Genomic DNA, 20093 nt, shown 5'->3' on the forward strand with positions numbered 1-20093 from the left:
TCGCGGTGATCAAGGAGTCGGGGCGAGCGAGATGGAGTTGCGAGGATGGAGAACGAAGAGGGAGGGAAACAGGATACCTCTTTCGCGGAGAAGAGACGATCGTCCGTCCAGCAATGAACGGCACGCTTGCGCCGATCTATCTGACTGATGTGTTTTGTTTGCGAGAGTTTCAACATGTGTCGGACACAGTTCACCTGCGCTGCCCATACACATGACAAGTCATGCTAAGGTTTCCTAGGTAGTGAGGGAGGAGCAGAAGACGGGGAAAGCTCGTGGTGTGTGAGCCATGCTAGGCGCTGCCTTTTACCTTGGGGCGTATGCTGCACGACCAAAGTACCTAGAGGCGTGGGAGAGGAGAGTGCTCCTGGGAACCTTAGTCTGCCAGTTCCGCCGAGTCGGGTCCTTCCTGCTTCTCCGACTTAAAACACTAAAGTCTCCCAGGCTGCCGCCTGTTGACTGTTTGGCTGCTGTCTGTCAGATACCTTCCATCGTCTTGATCCTCCTCCCGTCGCCGCCTACTTCTCTCCGAAAGTGCCCGAGTGCTCCGGTCGGCTTCCATTCCCACCTGTGTTTACTGACCAACCCAAGAATGGCGCTCCAGGCATGCCGGTTGGCGCACATCGTGCCAAATCCCGGGAGGGACGCCGAACTCGCCTTCTGACGAATGCAAACATTCAATAGCAAATCTAGTGTGTCCTTAGCTGCCGGGGTTGCACACGCCGCAGCGCCCTCGTCTCCATGTACCTGGCAGTAGCCTCATATCTCATTCGGCTGGATCGATGGCTCATCATTCCGGCAGAGCGAGATAGCTGCGTCAAATTAGTGTTGTCCTACGAAGGCCGAACCAGACCAGACTACAGATATACCACGCCGACTATCGAATACCTATCCGTACTAACCACGATGCAGGACCATTCGTACAGTTTCCACCGCAGCTCCGACCTGACGCGCCACGACGTCGCGGCAGGAGGACCTGACCGAGGCTGGACCCTGGAGTAACCAGGGAAAGCCATGTGTCCGTGTACTCCTTCTGCTTCCATTCCTTTTCCCTCCAAACTACCAGGCTGCGTTTTCACCTCGCGGTCGAACCCTTCGTGCACTACTGTACGCGTTTGGCATTAACGTCTGCGAGAGGGACTGGGGCCTCGCAACTCAAGCGCCTTCTAGAGCCCTGCGACCTTGACGGCGGCTGGCCACGCACGCACGAGGGTGGGTGGGTGCGACATGCAGAAGGACATGGATGGGCCGCTTGGGGTGCACCACGCCACCCGACGTGCCTAGCCAGCTCTCTAGCCCTTTCTGGTTTCAGGCCTGGACACTGCTAGCGAGGTACCGGCATCTCCAACTTTGTGCCCGCACCTTTGCGCCCGAACCAGCCGTGTGAGCCAATCGCCCTCTCGCTGTCGACGGCCATTGACCAACGCTTAGCGGGGGAACTATGCTGAGCCTGCCCAACTCAGCGACCAGTCTCACAGCGACATAAGTATACAGCTAATTGTTGCGAATCCCTACCCTGAACGGCATCTTCGACATTTCCCCAGGCTCCATCCCGGGCGCCGAATAGCAGTGCCCTCTGGGCGAAACGGATTGGTGTCACTGCAGTGTGGGTCGTGCAGGCCGTGCAGCTCGGCCACCATGCCGAATCTCGGAAGCTTGAAAATCTTGGAGAGAACCGCCGCAGGCCCTCCTTGAAGCTGCTGTATGACGAGATGTCGGCTTAGCCATGATTCAGTACTCAGCAAGCCTTTTCTCGTTGTTTCTGAATCTTCCATCAAAGCAACCCTTCCGCACTCGACCAGCTTTGTAGAGCGAGCACGTACCCTGAGAAGACCTTGTCGGCCTTGTTCTCCGTCGAGGGACTTATGGTCGTCTGCAAACAGCAGTGCGTTGACGTCCGGCGCATCACCAAAGAATGGCGTTCTTGGGGAACGAGCCGAGTCGAGCGGACTGCCGCACAGGCCACGCCAAACATGTGAAGTCAAGAAGCCACTGTTCATCGGCGCATGGGCGGCCTGTCTAGTGGATCCTTCCAGCTTCCGCGGCGCGCTAGTCTAGGACCGGTGCTGCAAGGATGCCAAGCAAGCTCGTGTCCGACTCACGGCCGAGCAGGCTCCGCTCTATGCCTTCGAAGAAGGAACTGGCCGCTTTAGGTATCACATGATGTATCACGTGACTGACGTCAAGAGATCGTCGCAGATGTCAGAAATAGTATCTATAATCAGCAACCTTCTGAGAGTGCCTTAAATCGTGGCTATTCTGCCCAGTTCCATTACAAACGACACGTGCGAATAGCGGTAGGAAGGCGTTTGTTGGAGGAACCCTCCAATTGGAGTTCGTTTTGAGCGTGGGACGGCCGAATTACGCTCTTCGTCCCTGACCGGCTGCCGGCTCCGAAGATCTGTCGGTGGTCCGAGCTCAATGCGACAAGATCCCGGGGAGAGGCAGATTCGCGCCGCACATTTTCATCAGTACCAGTTCTACGAGCGTGCATGTTCAACCCGGCTTCAAAAAGTAGCCCCCGCGCGCGACAATCTACCCCGATCCACTGAGCAGCACAGGCTGTGAAATAGCCAAGGGCTTTAACAACGCAGAAAATGGCTGAAACTCCCGCGAATCAGCAGCCCAAGGGCAACAAGAGAAAACCGTCCGCATCGGCCGAGTCCGCCGACCCCAAGAAGACTAAAACCATCCCGAACGGCCCGGCGACGCCTCTGCCCACGCACGATGCCCTCCTCGCCGAGTTGAGCTCCAAGTATGACATCCTTCCTGCCTTCACCATCTCCTCGACCAAGATCCAGAAGCGTGTGAACTGGCTTTTGCGCCACCTGCGCAAGGACGACGGCGAACCGAGAAAGCGCGTTGTGCTCCTCTATGCGCGGCCGAGCGAGGTCGTCAAGATGATTACCATCGTGGAGCTTGTCAAGCGTATCGTCGCGGAGGAGGACGAGGGCGGGCGGTGGTATCAGTACAACCAGATGTACGCGCTTCCGCCAAAGGTCGAGGTTGTGGAAGAAACCATGTTGAGCGGCGGCGGCGGCGGCGGCATTGACGAGAGCGGGGCAGCGGCAGGCTCGGACAACGACGACTTCGAGATTATGGAGAGCCGGTTCGAGAGGGCAGTTCTGCCTCAGCCGGTCAATCGCGCAGCCAAGTCGCTGAGCGTCTTCCTCTCGCTCGTGCCCATCCCAGAGTTGAAGGCCAAGGACGATGTTACCACTCAGACAAACGAGCCTCAGGGCGTCTCAAAAAGCTCGACTGCGCCTTAAGGACAACGGAGGGCGCTGATATTGCCTTCGAGAGGTCGAGGATGAGGCAAAGGAGAGATAGACTCGGACGGCGTCATCTAGATCCGGGACTTGAGAGTGGCACCCGGAGCAGGTTGCATCAACAAGGCGTTAGGGATGAGAGGCTTCACGGTTGATACCCAACATGATACGAAACATAGTCAACATGACAAAAACTGATTTCGCTATACATTTAGGCAGCCTTAGTATACGGGCTGATGCATTCTTTCCGTGGGGCAATACTCCATGTTCACAATGCATGTGCTTTTACTGATCCACCTCCACATTTACGCTCGACATCGGCCTCTGGTTGCATCCATTCGCACGAGACTGAGGGAACTCGAAATCAGACACGGCAACTTTGCTCCCACACATATATCACTTTTCCCAATTTCCCCCTTTGCCTGGCATCTTCCTGGCGGGGGCTCTGGGGGGTGGTGTCCCTGGCCCGCGCAGTGGAAGCTGTTCACCGTTCGCCTCTTTTGCCTGCCCTCTCCCAGCGGGGTTCGTCTCCGTAAAGCAGTCTCTTCAGTGTTTGCCCTCCTTAGACGAGTACGTTATGCGCAGAACAAAGTTGACGACGACGGCCAGCAGCAAGATGATAGCCAGGAAAGTGGGGCCGAAGCGGTCGTCAAAGCCGGCCTGGCCGCGGACGCGGATGGACTTGGCGCGCCAGTGGTAGGTCGCGAGGGCGTATATCATGGTGAGCATGGCGACGCCGGTGAAGAGGAAGGCGCTGATGAAGGCCGGGCGGTCGCCGAAGTTGAGCATGCCAATGGCCAGGGCGCCGAGGATGACGGTGAAGTTGAGCCACGAGAGGAAGGTGCGCTCGTTAGCGAAGAAGACCTTGGGTTCGACGCGCGTGGGCAGGGCGATGCGTTTGCCTGCAGATTCGGGTGTGGTTAGCCTCTGCGCATTCTACGTAGGGATCGTCTGCAGCCTCTTCGGACTGTGGGAGTGTTAAGATGTGTGCAGAGATCGGACGACCGATCGGGGGAGAGGAGCAGGGAGTTCAGCATGGTGGACATACCCGGAGCGGTCTGAAGGAGAGGCTGGCTAGACATTTTGGCGATCTGCTTCCTTTCCCCTATATGATTGTGGTTATGGGTATCAAGTTCCGTCCGATGGTGAACGATGTTCTTTTCCGCGACTCGGCGTTATCGAGGCGGCAGTTCTTTGGTGTTTGTGACGGATTCGCCGATGACAGTTGAATTGATAACGATGCGAGTCCAGTGGTCGAGGATCCTGTGTCTATCGGGCTTCAAGTCAATCTAGTTGCGGGGTTTCAAGAGCCAGCAGAAACCAATTCCGTCGAGGTTGATTGACAATGGATCCAGAAGGCTGTGTAGCGTTGTTCGAGCTCGGACTCGTATCGAGCTGGGCGTTCGACTACAACAGTTGTAGCAAAAGGGATTCGGCTTTGAGGAGTTGACGTCAATTGCTTCGCTTTCCACGAATTTTTGTCTGAACCATTCGATCGCCTTTCGAAAATGGAGGGTACAAGAGAATACAGAGAGCGAGAAAAGAGAGAGGAGGAAGACACAAGAACCTGTAACCGAGAAAACCCGCTTGAAAGCTTGTTCGACCCTACACTAACAGACGATGCGGCCGCCAGCCCCTCAGTAACCGACAGCGAAAAAGCTCCATCGCAGAAGAAACTTGTGACGCTAGGCAAGCACGGCCAGAGCTCTCCACCAGCCACAGCAGCGACCCATGTCACTCCCCTGGTCAAGCTCACGGGAAAGTACACGTGCCATTCAACCGCGTCATGATTGGAGGATGATTGTCTTTGCGCTCAAGCCACAGGAGCTCTGAGCGAACCTGACTAATCGGAGGCTTTGCTGAAGATCTGGGAAAAAAAAGATCCACGTGATCTCGTTGCCCCGCGCACCCACCGGCCAGTGGTGCGACGCGAGGCGGCCAAATCCGGCTCACATCACAACACCGGCAACGTTTTGTGGAGGAGCCTCATCTCTCTTGTCTTGCCTCAACCTGTCAACACCACCGTCACTCCTCACCAGTAAACACACCACCGAGATCTTCACACCACCGCATTTGACACACCCACGCCTCCTTTTTTCCGCGACCTTCTCCCACGATTGTACGAATATCAAGCATCCATTGTCGGCACCAGAGTTAACAAACTTCTGACGTTTACCTACTCTCCCCTTAACCGAACACAACAATCGTAATGTCCGCCGCTGCTGCTCCCACAACGGCCACTCCCGTAAGTCACTTGTCCCGCGCTAATATTTCATTATTTTATTTTAAGTGTGGTGCATTCATTGACTTTTATCCTACAGCCTGTGGCCTTCAACCGCCTGAAGCAAATTGCTACTGACGTAAGGTCCACCATGCGGCTTCGCAAACGATGTTGCAGCAATACTCTCAGTAGCAGCGCCGACTAACACGTCATCTCCTGCCAGGCATGTCAATCAGCAATTGGCTCCGCCGAGTTCTACGACCACGCTAAGACCGAGGCATGGAACTCACAGATCATCGTACGTCCTTTTCCCATGGCGGCTACAGTGTTCAACGGACTAACTATTTCGACCCGAACAGTCCTCCGTTCTGAAGGCGGTCATTTCTGAGTCAACGCCCCAAGGCGGCTCTGCTCCTTCCTACAAGTTCGCTTGCAACTCCACCATCGTCCAGCACCTGGTCCCTACCTCTTCCCTCAACAAGTCTAAGGGAACTTCGGCCTCCACGGAGGAGCCTTCTGTCTCCACGAGCGCCGACCCCGCGACTGCCACCGATGGCAAGCCCCACGTTGGCCGTCGCGGCATGCACTCCGCCACCGGCGCATACTGGGACGAGAAGAAGGACGGCATGTGGTCCTACAAGTACGACGGTGGTGAGGGCAAGGGCATGGATGTCGTTATCATGCTCATCTGGGTCGCCATCTAGAAGCCGGTGGAGCGAGATTCGCACGTCACAGGCGGGAAAGGGGAACCATCAAACCAGCATGCAGAGGTTTGCCATTCGTGCCCCTCTGCCCTCCGTCAACGACTCGCCGAAACCTTCCACGCGGATGGACTGAGGTTCTGCGCCGACTGCGTCGGTGTAGGGAACGCCCAGTATAGGGTATAATGACGGAGACCTTGCAGCCACGGTATAGGGTGTACATCGGGAAACGGCGACAAGCCGACAAGGAGGAAACCCACTTCGGTCTCGATTTTGGGATTAGACATCTACGGCGAAAGGATTGTGTAGGTTTATTATTTGCCTTCAAGTTGCGTTGTCCCCCAAACCAAAATAGCCGGAGTTTTGATGAGAACAACAATGTTATATCATGAACACGTTCAGACTTTTCTCCTATCCCTCTGCGACGGTCTGCAACGATTGTTTATTTGTCTTCTGTGGGGTCGTTGTCAGGTGGTGCAACATGCATCGCGCGACTCAAGGCGGCATCATCCCTGCGGCGGGGAAATATCGTCGTTATGCACCCTTTCCACTCGCCCTGTGTACGACGCAGGACATAGCAATACCGTGCTAAAGTCGAATTTCATTGAGTAGATACGGCGGTGGTCTTCATGCTTTGGAGTCCCGGTTTAGTCGTTAGCCGCTGTGTTCAAGGTTCATCATCGTCGTAACAGAAGAAGGAAAATCCATCCTTGACCTGAATCAGCGTTACCCTCCATCACAACCGCCTCCTCCTACAGGATATCGAAATTCAACTTTCAGCATCCAACAAAAAGAATGCCGCTCATGGACCCACGGACTTTGTCATTAGCCCGGGAGGGAACAGCGGAAACACGGTGTTCCATCTGATGACATACATGGTGGCGACGTTCCGACTGTTCCGGCCCCGCACCCCTCGGCCGTCCCCGGCCATCCCCAAAGACAAGAAACGCTGGACCCTGATGATCTTTGCATGATGCATCTGGCATCGCTCAGTTTGCCAAGGGGGGGCTTCGAGCGATCTTGCTTTTGGCTCCTTGACTCCTCGCCCCGTTGCGATCGCAGCGCGAAGAGCCCGTTGTTGCAAAGACAGGAACGCGAGTCAATAGGACCAAAGGAGAAAGGTTCAGGGTCGCATTCCTCTGCGGTAGGAAGCCAGAGGGACGGCCGAGTGTTGGGACGGACGGCCCTCAGAGGACGCAGCGTCGTACACCCTCCCCGGCGAGGACGACGTGAACCGGGTGCCAGAGACCTAGGTTATGTGGTTTTTACCTCCGAAGGTAGTGTAGAAGGCTAAATGACACCTGTTCGAAAAAGAAAAAAATTCTGATCTTGCATGGGTTATGAAAACAATCAATTTGTGTTGTGTGTGTTTTTCCCCCCCAATCCTCCCCGTTGAAGGCTCCTCGTCTTTGCGACATGCTGTCAGAGTACAGTGTCACAGCGAGTAGGTGATTCCGAGCTTTGCCGGAATCTTCGGCCGGGACGGCTGGGCCGGGCCATGGGAACATTGCGCCTCACACATACACACAACGCAATACCACCAACCGTTCGGCTGGCCTGATCGGTGTGTGTTGGAGGAGCTTTGGGGGACGCGCCAGATCAGATCAGACCAACGAATCGGTTGGCGTCTCGACTGCGGTCGTCCGGTGGTATTGAGCGGCTTCATTTCACACTCGTATTTCGAGGTACACGCTAAAGAGTCGATGATACAGCAATGTGTATCCGTAAAACGAAGCCCTGTTTGGAGGGGCTGCCTGCCTCGGGATACGTTATCAGGTAGATTATATTGGGACTTCTCGGGCGGCCATGGGGGAGTTGGGGAAGTGGATTTCCGGCGAGACGGCCGTCGACTCTGTGATTCTGTAGGTCGTCGCCCAAAGCTTCGAGGAAGAGTTCGCCACCGCTCTTTCGACCCCCCCCCCCCACCCACAAATCCTGAGTGACATCTGCGGGAGGTGCAGCAGCATGACGATGTCGATCGCTGAGAAGAGGCAGGTTGCCCTGTTTCTTGACGGCCTGGCTCTTTTGCTGCCGCCTGCATCGAGGACCCGGTTCTTAAGGTGCTGCAGGAAGACGTATGGGAGGCAGGCAGGCGTTGCGCAGCGACGGCCTGATCTGATACGTACGAATGCCGTGCAACGGCGACAGCCTCACTGGGCCAGTTGTCCGTGGTCATGGGACCATTTCTCCCGGTGAAGCATGTCTGTATGTTACGGCGGTGGCCTCGCACAGGCCTGAGGGGATGTGATCTAAATCTTGGCCCGGTTCATGATCATGTCCCGGTGGTTTATGGGGTTTATCATTCTCAACTGATTGCTGTGCCATGGGAGCTCTGAATGGTTGAGTGATGACGTGTGGATCGGTAGATACGACCGGCGGAGTTGCTGCTCAGTTGAAGAGAACTTAGAGGACGCAGAGAGAAACCAAACCAAGGACGACGGCTTTGGAGCAGCGTTGCATTTGGAGGCCGTCTCTTGTACGTGATTGGGCACGTAGGTCGCCGTTGACAGTTTGTTGAAGGGAGCTTCGTCAAGATAGTCTTGGTGGTTGGCATCGATCCCGTGCTTCGATGCGCGTAGGTGGCTCTGGCCAGTTCCAGAAGCACGGAGGGGATGAAACACAGCCTATCAAGATCTTGGATCCAGCCCCAAGGACGACCTTAGACTCGTGGTTGTGCTTCATACATGAGGTCGCCTGGTTGGTCAATCCTAAAGAGACACGAGACACGCAGCGCCAAGCACGGAGGAAAACGAGGGTTGATGGAGGGGTTATGATATGGAGCGAGAGCTTCGATTCGCCGGGGAAGGTGTCTTAGCCATATTTGATTGTCAGTTGCTTCCCCTTCGAGCATGAGATGGCATGGAATGGAATGGCGTGGTGTGGTATGGTATGGCATGGATGGCATCCGTAGGGTACAGATACAGCGTGCTGAAAGCTGAGCTTGATGGTGTGGTGAGTCTCGCTCGCTTTTCCGAGTCGCCGAGGGTTACGGCTTCGGATCTGACGAGTGAGACCTCTGTCAGTGGCTGGTCCTTCACATCCCTGTCTCCAGACTGCACCCTGAGCCCTGAGCGACGCTACCTTTGCCTTATGACGAAAGTAATCGGGCTTAGGTACCAAGTACTTTGGGTCACGGTTGCAGGTCCCCTACGTAGGTAGTAAACTTGGCTACCGACGTAAGGTAGCGGTAGTCGGGTCGAGAAGGGGGAGCTCGGTCCCCTAGGCGGTTACAGAAGAAGCAGGCCGGCGTCAGCTATCCCCATCTTTCTCCAGTGTTTTTCTGTTGCTCGCGAGGAATGTCGAGATAGATCCCGGATGTGTTATTGGCGACGTTCGATTTGTTCATGCTTCATGATTCGCGCGAGGATGCGAATGACCGAATTCCCCATTTTTGTTTCTGCCATGTTCCCTCGGCGCCAATGGAGGGGGGGATGATGACAAGAGACGAAGGGACCAAACCCAATGGTACTTCCGCTGCGACAGGTGCAAGCAACCCTGCCGATTCAGCGACGTTCGCTCTCTTTCCAGCGCCCTGCGTCTCTCTCTCGTCTCTAGAGACCGGGATCACCTAGCGTTCGTGCCTCGCGCTGTCCGCTAGCCTATCAGGGTAGACAGGTACTCGAAAGAACAACCACAGTTCCACGGTACCATCCCATCCCATCTTTGGAACTTGTACCCGTGACTTTCATCAGTTTGGACATCGAGACGGCCGAACATCGCTATTCCCGTCCGGTGCTGGCTCCATCACACCACCCCACCACGCGTACCCTTTTTTTCTCTCTCTTCCTTGCCATCTCCGCCTCTTCTCCTTCGAAAGAACACTCCCGATCGGCACTCGACACTACCTCATCGGGGCCCTAGCACCCTATTTTATTCTTTGGCCTTTTGACGTATCCTTATATATCCAACGAACCTTTCCCGACTCCGTCTGCAACTGTTGTTTCTCGCCCCATGAACTTGCTATTGAGGCTTCCGAACCCGCAAAGAAGAACATTGCTATCCGCCCCTGGCCCTCCCAGCTACACCACCAACATTACTTGAAACGACATATCTTGGTTCGCCAACCTGAGGGCTCGAGGACATCGTTTCCCCTATACCCAAACACAACAAGACAACTACTACCCACTTCGCCAACAGCTATCATTTCCTCCTCTTCACCACACACTAGGGTGGACTTACGCTTCCGAGGAACGAACTGCCCTTCTCGTTTCACGACACGCCTGGCCTTCTCCCTGGTTGGCCGCGTTCTAACCCCTTCCTCGCCCTCACACCACCTACATCGTCGGGTGATAGCTCAGCTCGGGCCCCCGACAACCTAGCAAACAACCACCCACCGTCACACAAACCTTCCCTCACGATGGTTGAAGTCATCCCATCGGGCCTCGCCCAGAACGGGCACAACCAACAGTCCCAGGACTCTGCCGACCACGTAGCCTCTGTTGCTCGCCTACTACTCGCGACCAACCTCGCGTCTCGTCAAGAGAACAAGATGATGAGCCGCGAGGAACGCCAGGCCATGATCGATGAGCTGAGCAAGAAGCGTGCCGGCTGGCGCACTCCTCGTCGCGGCTGGTCCATCACTGACTCTCCCGTTGCATCGGCTCAGGGTAGTCCCGCGCCCAATGCCTCCCCTTATCCCGCCCCTCCTCCCACTATCCAGCACGAAGCTGTTGAGAGACACGCCATCGCTTCTGTCCCTGAGCAGTCCGAACTCCCCATCGAACAGATGAAGCACATTTTTCATGCCCCTCAAGTCCGCCGGCCGCCTCTCCCGCCCCCGCGTCGCTCTTATTCAGTAACGGACTATGAGCCCCCGGCCCGCATCCACCGCCCCTCGGCGCGTATGGATATTTTCGACCTTCCCGCCGAGCTGCACTTTGCCATCTTCGACCACCTCGATCCCATTGACAGCACATGCTTCGGCCTGACAAATAGCCACTTCTACAACATCCACCGTCGCATGCATGGCTCTGTGCCCTTGTCGTCCCGTCGCAACGGTCCCAACGATCTCGAGTGGGCCTGGCGCTTCGCCGGCCCCCTCATCTATCACGACTCCGCAACGCCTCCTGCTGAGGCATTTCAGGAGCACGCCCACGCTCTTGAGCGCATGCGCGTCAAGGGTCAGGTTTACTGCCGCAAGTGTGGAATCTCCCGCTGCGAGCTGCACCGTCACCTCCGCGAATGGATGGGGACCAAACTCGAGTACTGCTCTATCACCCAGAAGTACGGTCCCAAGGCTCCCGAGGAGGCTGCCGATACTTGTTATATCAAGTCGCCAAAGCACCCGCACCGCTGCGGCCGGCACGCCCCTAAGCCCGTGAAGTCGGAGAACTGAGTGTTCAGTGTCGATTTGATTTGCAATTCTGAATTTGCTTTGGGCAATGATTGGAGCTTGTGTACGATAGCCACGACGGCAGCTAGGGGTTGATTCGCCTGTGTGACAAGGAGTTTATATGGTAAAAAGAGCTATCTGGAGAGCGCGATTTTGTATCATTACACGGAAAGGCGTTGAATCAGACGAACGAGATATAAGACGGCACGTCAAGAGCGGGAGACGGACGGAATATTTGCTGCATTGCGGCCTGAGATTTGGGTTTGGGAGCGAGGAATCATCGCATACAAGATCAAGATAAATATCAACATGGATAAAAAGAAGCATGGCATATTAGTGGTTACAGTTACATATCGCAGTTGCGTCTTATTCCACAACTAGAACGCGCCATCGTCGCATCAAACCCCCTTTTAAAAGACACCATCATTACCTTTGAACGGACTCCTGGCACCTGTTGCGGTCTTACTGCGGCGACTGGAGCGTCAGATTGAAAGATCCGCGATCATGACGTAATGCGGGAGGATACCGATGGATTGTGGGGCCTTGGGTTAGGTACCTTCGGAAGCATCTTCTCCCATGTCTCATACGCCAGGAGGGACCCATTCGGTCCTGCGTCCGAGAAGATGGGCGCGGTTCATCTTCTCGGCTAGAGGCCGAGCTCCACGAATTTGGGAGGTGAGGTCATTGTCTCTCTTTTTTGAGACTTTACGGTGAGTCGAGACTGCACTTTGGATGTTGAGGAGGCACCATTTTTCGAAGGGGTGGCCTTTTTTTTGGGGGGAGGGGGGCAACCTACGGGGCTTCAATATTTTCAATCAAAAAACTTCCCGCCAAAAAGTCTTCGTGATTCAAATTCCATGAAAGCGCCTCCCGAATTCGAGGATCTCGTGGCAGCATGTGCTGGCGGACAGCTACGCCAGGCTTTACGCGTTGAGTGACATCAGTCGGTTTTGTAATCTAAAATTGAAAAAAAACTTTGTTTAAAGATTTAAGCATAGATGTAAAGTAACACGAAATGTTGAAAATGAAAAGATGGAAGAGAGTGGTGAAGGAGATTCCCATCAGGACCATGGTCTGCTTCTCCTAAAATGTCGTCCATGTCTTCTCGTTGTTATTCGAGATTACTAGGTCGTTAGACATCCCACAACCTCACGACTACAGCCCCGAGACCGAGCCATAGCAGGAGTAGAAGGGCAGGCACGGGGAAAGCAGAAGTGGGCTGTAGGGATGGTAAAGCAGGCAGAGAGGCGGCATCTCCTCACGTGTTTCTATCTATGCACCATACGAGAATGCCCGCAGTCTCTTGGGATAGACCGAACAGGGCAAAATGGACGGTGTTGTACGGCAACCCCAATACAGGGTCCAGCCACTAGCAAAGATGCCGTTGTGTCGACAATCGCAGGTAAAGTGAAGATATCTAATAATAAAAAAAGACACCTACCACCCTGCCTAGCAAGAGGAACAACACGGCCGACGACGACATACGAAGACAGCGTCGGGCAAACCCCAGCACGGAGGAGGAAATGTCAGCCCGGCACCGAACATCACGAATCGGTCTCCCGTAATAGTCTGGTTGACTATGTCAGCATCACCGTGGGTCGCAGGTTTAATCTGATGGCTACACCACGAACCGCACCCATCCTTTCTCGAAAACTGCACGTGTCTTTATTCCTGTCGATGAACAGCGATCTGGGATCCGGCTTCCCAGTCCAGGCTGTTGGCCAAGGTCATCATCGACTTGGTCCGGTTACCCGCGACTGTTTGTTCGAGCAGACATGCACGTCAATAGGGATCGGCTGGCGTCCATCATCCCGAGCGCACAACTTAAACGACACAATATATATCTGGATGTCATCTCTCATGACTTTCTGACCGGGAAAAGTGCCCTCATTAGGCTCAGCGCACAACCTGTCCCCCCCCGAGCCGTTTCGAAAAATACCTCTCGATTGTGTCCTGTTGCATTGGGGCTCTGGCACCCGCCTTCCCGCCGATACCCATGGCGTTATAACCGGGTTGCACTATTGATAGGGAAAACAAAAAACGGAATGAATTCAAACCCCATGGAACGAAACGAACACCAGTCCAGATCCCAGCAAGATGCAGAGGCGGCCGGACCGCGCTGCATATACAATAGCCACCATCACCATACGGACGGAAAGATAGCTTAGCCATTCAAAGGGCTCCGATCCGAAACTCAGACACGAAGTCGAGCGTCATCTTCACCAAGTCCCGACCGCGAAGGAAGAGGTATCAGCCGAAGAGTCACGCGCGAAGCTGTTGCAACGCCCAGAACGCCGCCCTCGAGTAACAAGAGAATAAAAACAAGACATGTGCTCACAATCCAGCATACTTGCAGGCAAATCTAACAGCGAAGAGGCTTTCCTGGGCCAAAATTTCGCAGACCAGTCCTCTGTGGAGCATGCGGCAGCTGACCCCTAGGTGAATTTTCCAATCCCCGAGCGATAGTTGCTGTGTCCTGTGAAGGGTGCCCTTATTTCTTCAGAACAGCGTCGTAAAGGCTTACCAGACCGGTGATGGCGGCGCCCGTCAGGATGCCCTTCCACTCGCCGTACAGAGCGCCGTTGATGCGGTCAATGGAGTTCTCGTTGATCCAGCCGCCGAAAGTGGCCTTCTGGCCATAGACGACAAAGGAGATGAGGGCCTTGACTATGCTGAACACCAGGGGGTCGACATTGTACTCGACCGTTGAGGACCTGCGGCCACGAGGCTGGGGATGGCTCGCGGCGCTCAGGTTGTAAAAGTAGCCGAACAAAGAGGGGATAAGGACCGAGGTGAGAGTCCACAAGATGACTGGCGACCAGAAGGACGAGGTGACAAACAAGAACGCGTCAGGCACATGGACGGGATAGAAGTTTGTACCCAGGGCAGGGATCGCGGGGATGGTGAAAGCGTAGCGAAGAGGGAGGACCTCAGCCCTCAGGTTCCATGCCTCGAACGCGGCCACGGTGAAGAGCACAGAAGTGACTGTCGATAGCGAAGAGCGCACGACTTGGGTGCCCTCCTGAATGCCCGACTGGTCGTAGAGTTCCGTGACGCGCTCGCGCACCGCAACGGTATGGCGGTCAACGGCATCGGCGACATCGGCGGGCGTCGCGGGCAGAGGGATACGGCTCGCGAGCGACAGGTTGCGCGCGGGAGTGCGCGTCGCCAGGGCGGTGGAAAGAGCAGGCTCCGGACTAGGTGATGATGATTCGGCCCTGCGACGCGTGTTAGTCGCGAATGAGGGGTGGCTCCGCAGTGCATGGCGGGGCAGGGAGAATCGGAAGAGACAACTTACTCGGGCTCGGGTCGGATCTCCTCGATGATTCTCGTCGCCCTACGGCGCGTTGAGGACCTCACGAGATCGGTCAGGGGCGCCTCCCTCTTGACGGGCGAGCCGGCTGCCTTGGCGCGAGTGTTGTAGTAAGGCGCGAGCTTAGGGTTGTGGGAGAACTGGGCCGCGTTCTCGGCGAGGTACTCATCGAGAGTGACTTCCAGGTCGGACTTCCTCTGGTTCTCGTAGCTGAAAAGGGCGCGTCGTTAGCATCATGATTTGAGCAAAACCGGGGGTCTCTCTGCAACAGCTCGACGCGACTCGGGGGCGCGAACGCGACGACAGCAGGATTCAGGCTCGAACATGCGTGTCCGCGCAACGCACAAGCTCGCAAAACGCACGAGAAAACGGAGGCTGACGGGAGAGAGTAAGAACATACCCGGTAAGTCCAGTCAGCTCGGCGAGCTCGATGAGGTCGCTCTTGCGCTGCTTCGTCAACCACGAGTTTGCGCCCGACATGATTTGGTCGTTCAAACGGTGGAAAAGTGAATGTAAATGGGTATCGGAGGAATCGCGCAGAGACGGCGACTCTAACTGTTCAGCGAAAGCGATTCTCTTGTAAGGTAATTGCAACGAATGCAGGGCGGATTGTGGTTCGGCTTGGGGAGTGCTCGAAAGGCGATGGTGGGAGGGGCAGATTTGATGGTGATAAGCTGGGCTGAGCTAGGTTGTAAGGGGGATCGACAAGCTGAGATGGCCGAAGCGTTGTCGGGATTGTTTATGTTTTTTTCCTCTGTCTCTCCCTCTCTTTTCCTCGACAGCGGGTCTTCGGGTGTTGTGGTTTGGGGAAAGTGACGCAGCGGGGAAGCGGCAACACAGCATTACTGACATGGGTAGGTACCTAGGTAGTCTCAGTGCTCGGTACTGCTGTTGCTGCAGCGGCAAGTGCGCTGTAAGCCCTGTTCTGGGGGGCATCGCGACTGGCTTAGCGCCCCGGGAGCAGCAGAGGTGGAAAAGCACTGGCCAGAAGTGACGGCTGGGACCAGACGGACCCATCCGACCTGTCCGAATGCGGCAAGGCATGTAAACAAACGGGTTAGTTGCCGGCTTTCTGCGCGCGACTGTTTGATCATCGTCATCTCCCGCAAGACAATAGGCAATGTCCTAATCGAGTCATCGACTATTGAGGCCGTCTGGAGAGTGCTGGGATGATGCGACCATTGCGGGAACACGTGGCCTGTTCTTCGCCAACATCACACACCGACCAGTGAACCACCAGCCAGTCAGCCAGCCTATCGAAGTCTACGCCCGTTGACGGCTTCGGTTCGCCGCCATCAACACGTCCAGCTGTCGGGGCAACCACAGGCACAATCCAAACGCCTTCGGGTTGTCCAATCATGCGCTTCCTTCAAACTCATACCAGCGACATCGGGTTGAGTCACCATCATGTTGATTGCCATTCTGCCTCGGGTATACAAGTAGGAAACAACACAAAGTCAAAGTCGGTCAAATCACCTCGTCCCTGCCGGGTATTCCCATGTATCCATTCAACCCGTCGCTACTTATGTAACCGAAATATCATGCGACCCAGCCTTGACCGGCTTAACGCACTCCAGTCTATCTAAGCAGAGTCAACAAAATTGACAAACCTCTCCTCCCCTCTCGGCACGATCCGTATCGGGACGCTCGTCCCCTGTGGCAGTTTCAGCGTCAGCATTGTCGATGCCTTCCTGACAGTCTCCCGGCACTTGTCCTGTGCCTTTCTGTACAGCTTCTGCCTCTCTGCCCGGTCCATGGCCTCGACATCGGCATCCGACGCCCACTCGTCCACCGCCAGCTCGAGGCTATACCGCTGGAATACAACGGAAAGGGCAGCGATGATCTCCACCTGTGCGATGCGACGCCCGAGGCACGACCGCGGTCCGTCCGAGAAGGGGACGTAAGACCCCCGCACCGGCCGGAACATCTTGTCGCTGGTGTCCGAGCCCTTGTACCCGCCGTAGTCCTCCGTGTCGCCGCCGCTCTTGTCCTCTGTCGCCGTCTCGTTGGGGCTGGCACGGTACCATCGCTCCGGCGCGTAGTCGTCAAGGTCGTGTTCCGCGCTCGTCACTCTGCTCGGCTTCGATGGCCAGTTCCGCGGGTTGCGGTGCGCCGCCACGCCCACAAGGGAGATGTGCGCGCCCTTGGGCAGCACATATTTCTCTCCGTCGAGCGAGATGATGCCGTCACCCTCGGGGTTCACCTTCTTGGGGATCTCGACCACGGCCGGCGTCATTCTCAGCGTCTCGTTCATGCACGCGCCCAGCATCGAAGCAAGCATGGGGTTCACCGTGCTTTCGTAGTTCCACGTGCTCGGGTCGCTGTCGCCAAATATGCCATCGATGTCCTTCTGTAGCTGTCTCTGCACGGCGGGGTTGCAGGCGATCTCGATCAACCCAAAATGCATCGCGTTTGCCGTCGTCTCGTGTCCCGCGACAAGCATGATGAACGTGTTGCCCGAGATCTCCGACTTGGACAGCTGCGGGACCTTGGACTTGGACAGCACTCCGTTGATACCGCCGTGGGCCGCCACGTCGCCATACTTGGACCTCACGAGCTGGCCCATGAGGTCCATACCGGCGTCTCCGCGATCGCCGTTCTGCAAGTCCTCGATCTTGTCCTGCATCAGCTCGTCAATGTACTGCACGTAGCTGTCGTGCGAATCGATCGCCTTCTTTGTGTACTTGAAGGGCAGCATCTTCAGGATCTTGTGTGGCACCAGCAGCAGGACCAGGATATGCTCTAGCATCTCGGCAATGGCGTCGACGAAACTCATGATGTGGCCCGGAGGCGCCTCCAGCGAGCTGTACTTTACGAGTTTCGGATCCGTGCCCTCGGGCAGCGCCTGCCCCGGCCAGAGCAGGCGCATGCCGAACCCGACATAGCTGATGATGTTGAGCGCGAGACGCATGGTGTCGTGATCCAGCGTCTCGACGGTCTGCCTGCTCCGGCCGTCTGGGCCAAGCCACTTCTGCGTCATGCTCTGGGCCTGTTTGATGGACTCGGCGAAGACGAGGGCAGCATTCTTCTCGTTGAAGGTGGCGGACGTAACCTTTCGGTGCATACGCCACACCACACCCTCGGTGGTCAGAACATTGTCGCCGAACTGCTTCAGGATCGCGTACGTCTCGACTAGCTTAGGGAACTTGTCGCGCTGTTGCGTGATCTGATGGATAGCTTCGGCGCTGTCGGTCAGGATGAGGATCTGAAAGGGTGATACCACCATGAAAGTCTCGCCGATGCGCGCAAAAGGCTTGTGGAGCAAGTTGTAGGACCAGTTCGGAATCAGGATCCTAGACGCGAGGTGTTTGGATTAGCACGTATATGACGAGAGAGGCGGTATCAGGTGGCACCGACTCTAACCAGTTTTCCCACCAAGACTTAGGGAGGATCTTGATGATGGGAATCCAGAACTTATGGGTGAGCTGCCATACTATCGAGAAGGGCGAGGCAGCTGTATTCGCACGGTCAGTCTGTAGCCTGGGCGGCCTTGGGCACTTTTTGTTTCCACGTACGGGTAACGACATAGGGCAAGCCGACCTTCTTCGCCTCGGCGATGTTGCGCTGTAGGCCGGCGACGTAGGAGTAGACGCCGTAGGCGATCACAGCTCCAACCAGGACGAAGATTGAAGACACCATGGCGATGATTTACTATCGGACTTCCGCAGGTTCGAATCTGTCGAGTGTCGAAAATACAGAAAGCTATCGGCCACAGCGGGGTTGGAATTCGACGGGAGACCGATCGAGACCCCGTCTCAACCTGAAGCTCTGCCTGAAAACCGTATCGAAATTGTGGACGGACGATCTTGGTGTTGTTTGATACAACAGAACAATTGCCAATGCTTGCACGAGGAAAATAGGACAGCTCCCTATACCAAGGAAGAAGGGAAAGAGAGAAGAGACATGGAACCGTCATGGAAGAAACAAAGAACGACCGGAAACGTCGTCTCAGTCTAAGTAGAGGCGGGACAGAACAGGGCCATGCGACAAGACTCAGGAGGGGGGGGGGGGGGGGGGGGGCGTCGAAGCTCTGGTTTCGGGTCGAGGGCGACCCGAAACTAGCAACCCCCCCTACCCCATCTGATAGCTTTCTTAGCTCAGAGTGACCCCGGTAGCTTCGCCTTTTGCCGTGATGCTTTTCTCCTGTCTTGCCAACTGATGGCTTGCGATTCGTTGGCAGTCAGACGTGGTTGGTGAACCAACTTTTGCGAACCAACGACAGACAAACAAACAAACTCCTGCAGGAAGGAAGACGGAGGGGGGGGAGGCTTTCGTCCTAATCGTCCCCCCCGCTACCGACTTAAGGTATTGTATGTATAGGTAATACCGTGTGACAACGTCTCACGTCGGCCAACGTCGCCCTTTGAAAAATGCAGTTCGAGGGCTTGGCAGGTGAGGTTCTGATTTTTGACGATGTCACCTCCCGGTAGTGCGAACGGCATACAATGGAGGCTTGATGGTTCAACAGCCATTCAACTCGTCTGTCAACCAACGACGACGACACTACCACCCCGGCCAACGCAGCATGCTAGTTGCAGCAAGGGGTGGGGGGGACAGGGGCTTTGTGTTTGTTCGTTCCCTGCGCAGCGGATCCAGCCTCTTCCGGCATGGCGTGTATACCTACCTAAGGTATTTACCGATTGGCGGCGGAATTGGCGCCGCTCAACTCCCCCAGGAACACCCCCCGAGTGAAGGTTGTCTCAACGCTGTGACAGCTGCCTCTTCCCCCCACCACGTTTTCGCACCCCCAACTTAACACCTTCCCAAATGCCTGTTGGTGTCAGGAACGATGGCTCTTGGTGCAACGGCAGCTTTCCGTCGGATATCGACACGATAATGAACAGCGCCAGGTCGTCTGGCTGAGGGACGACGTTGCGTCGAGACAGCGGCAGCCACAGACTTGCACCCTGGTGTGATGTCTGGACAAGCAAACTTTCTCTCGGCAGCGGGGGAATAGAGGGTTTGCTGCAATCAGATGGAGCAATCCACCACTACGATATAGATATATATTTGAGCAGGCAGAGACGGAGAATAGACGAGGGGAGGAAGCTCAGAACTATGAGCAAGGCAATCGTTTGTTACGCTGCCGGGGACACGAAGAATTCAGAAGCAGATTCGCAACATAGCTGTGGCAACCTGTAAGACTCAGAGTTGCCTAGCTCAACTCTTCGAGTGGTCGCGACCCATCTGTAACACCCTAATGCTATAGAGTAGTTGATCTGGTCCTCTTTCCTCTCATTCCTGTTACTCTAGACGTGCT

At 55.7% G+C, this 20093-nt stretch overlaps 6 protein-coding genes across 6 annotated transcripts; 3 read left to right on the top strand and 3 right to left on the bottom strand.

The window, feature by feature from the left end:
• Positions 1-2594: 2594 nt before the first annotated feature.
• On the top strand, positions 2595-3266 carry CH63R_09089 (uncharacterized protein; the record flags this gene model as incomplete). The annotated part of the gene is made up of 1 exon (XM_018304063.1): positions 2595-3266. One exon carries the CDS (start codon positions 2595-2597, stop codon positions 3264-3266), a length of 672 nt encoding a protein of 223 aa, XP_018156086.1.
• Positions 3267-3812: 546 nt separating this feature from the next.
• On the bottom strand, positions 3813-4348 carry CH63R_09090 (Vacuolar transporter chaperone 1; the record flags this gene model as incomplete). The annotated part of the gene is made up of 2 exons (XM_018304064.1): positions 3813-4168; positions 4315-4348. The coding sequence occupies 2 exons, from the start codon at positions 4346-4348 to the stop codon at positions 3813-3815; spliced, it is 390 nt and encodes a 129-aa protein (XP_018156087.1).
• A 1127-nt stretch (positions 4349-5475) lies between these two features.
• Positions 5476-6191, top strand: CH63R_09091 (Tctex-1 family protein; the record flags this gene model as incomplete). The annotated part of the gene is made up of 4 exons (XM_018304065.1): positions 5476-5511; positions 5588-5626; positions 5711-5785; positions 5847-6191. 4 exons carry the CDS (start codon positions 5476-5478, stop codon positions 6189-6191), a joined length of 495 nt encoding a protein of 164 aa, XP_018156088.1.
• Positions 6192-10545: 4354 nt separating this feature from the next.
• On the top strand, positions 10546-11523 carry CH63R_09092 (F-box domain-containing protein; the record flags this gene model as incomplete). Its single annotated transcript, XM_018304066.1, has 1 exon — positions 10546-11523. One exon carries the CDS (start codon positions 10546-10548, stop codon positions 11521-11523), a length of 978 nt encoding a protein of 325 aa, XP_018156089.1.
• Positions 11524-14011: 2488 nt separating this feature from the next.
• On the bottom strand, positions 14012-15313 carry CH63R_09093 (uncharacterized protein; the record flags this gene model as incomplete). Its single annotated transcript, XM_018304067.1, has 3 exons — positions 14012-14738; positions 14819-15043; positions 15234-15313. 3 exons carry the CDS (start codon positions 15311-15313, stop codon positions 14012-14014), a joined length of 1032 nt encoding a protein of 343 aa, XP_018156090.1.
• Positions 15314-16415: 1102 nt separating this feature from the next.
• CH63R_09094 (Cytochrome P450) lies at positions 16416-18472 on the bottom strand (the record flags this gene model as incomplete). The annotated part of the gene is made up of 3 exons (XM_018304068.1): positions 16416-18126; positions 18191-18287; positions 18349-18472. The coding sequence occupies 3 exons, from the start codon at positions 18470-18472 to the stop codon at positions 16416-16418; spliced, it is 1932 nt and encodes a 643-aa protein (XP_018156091.1).
• Positions 18473-20093: the final 1621 nt, after the last annotated feature.

This window comes from Colletotrichum higginsianum, chromosome 6 (assembly GCF_001672515.1).
Source record: "Colletotrichum higginsianum IMI 349063 chromosome 6, whole genome shotgun sequence".
Classification (NCBI taxonomy): domain Eukaryota; kingdom Fungi; phylum Ascomycota; class Sordariomycetes; order Glomerellales; family Glomerellaceae; genus Colletotrichum; species Colletotrichum higginsianum.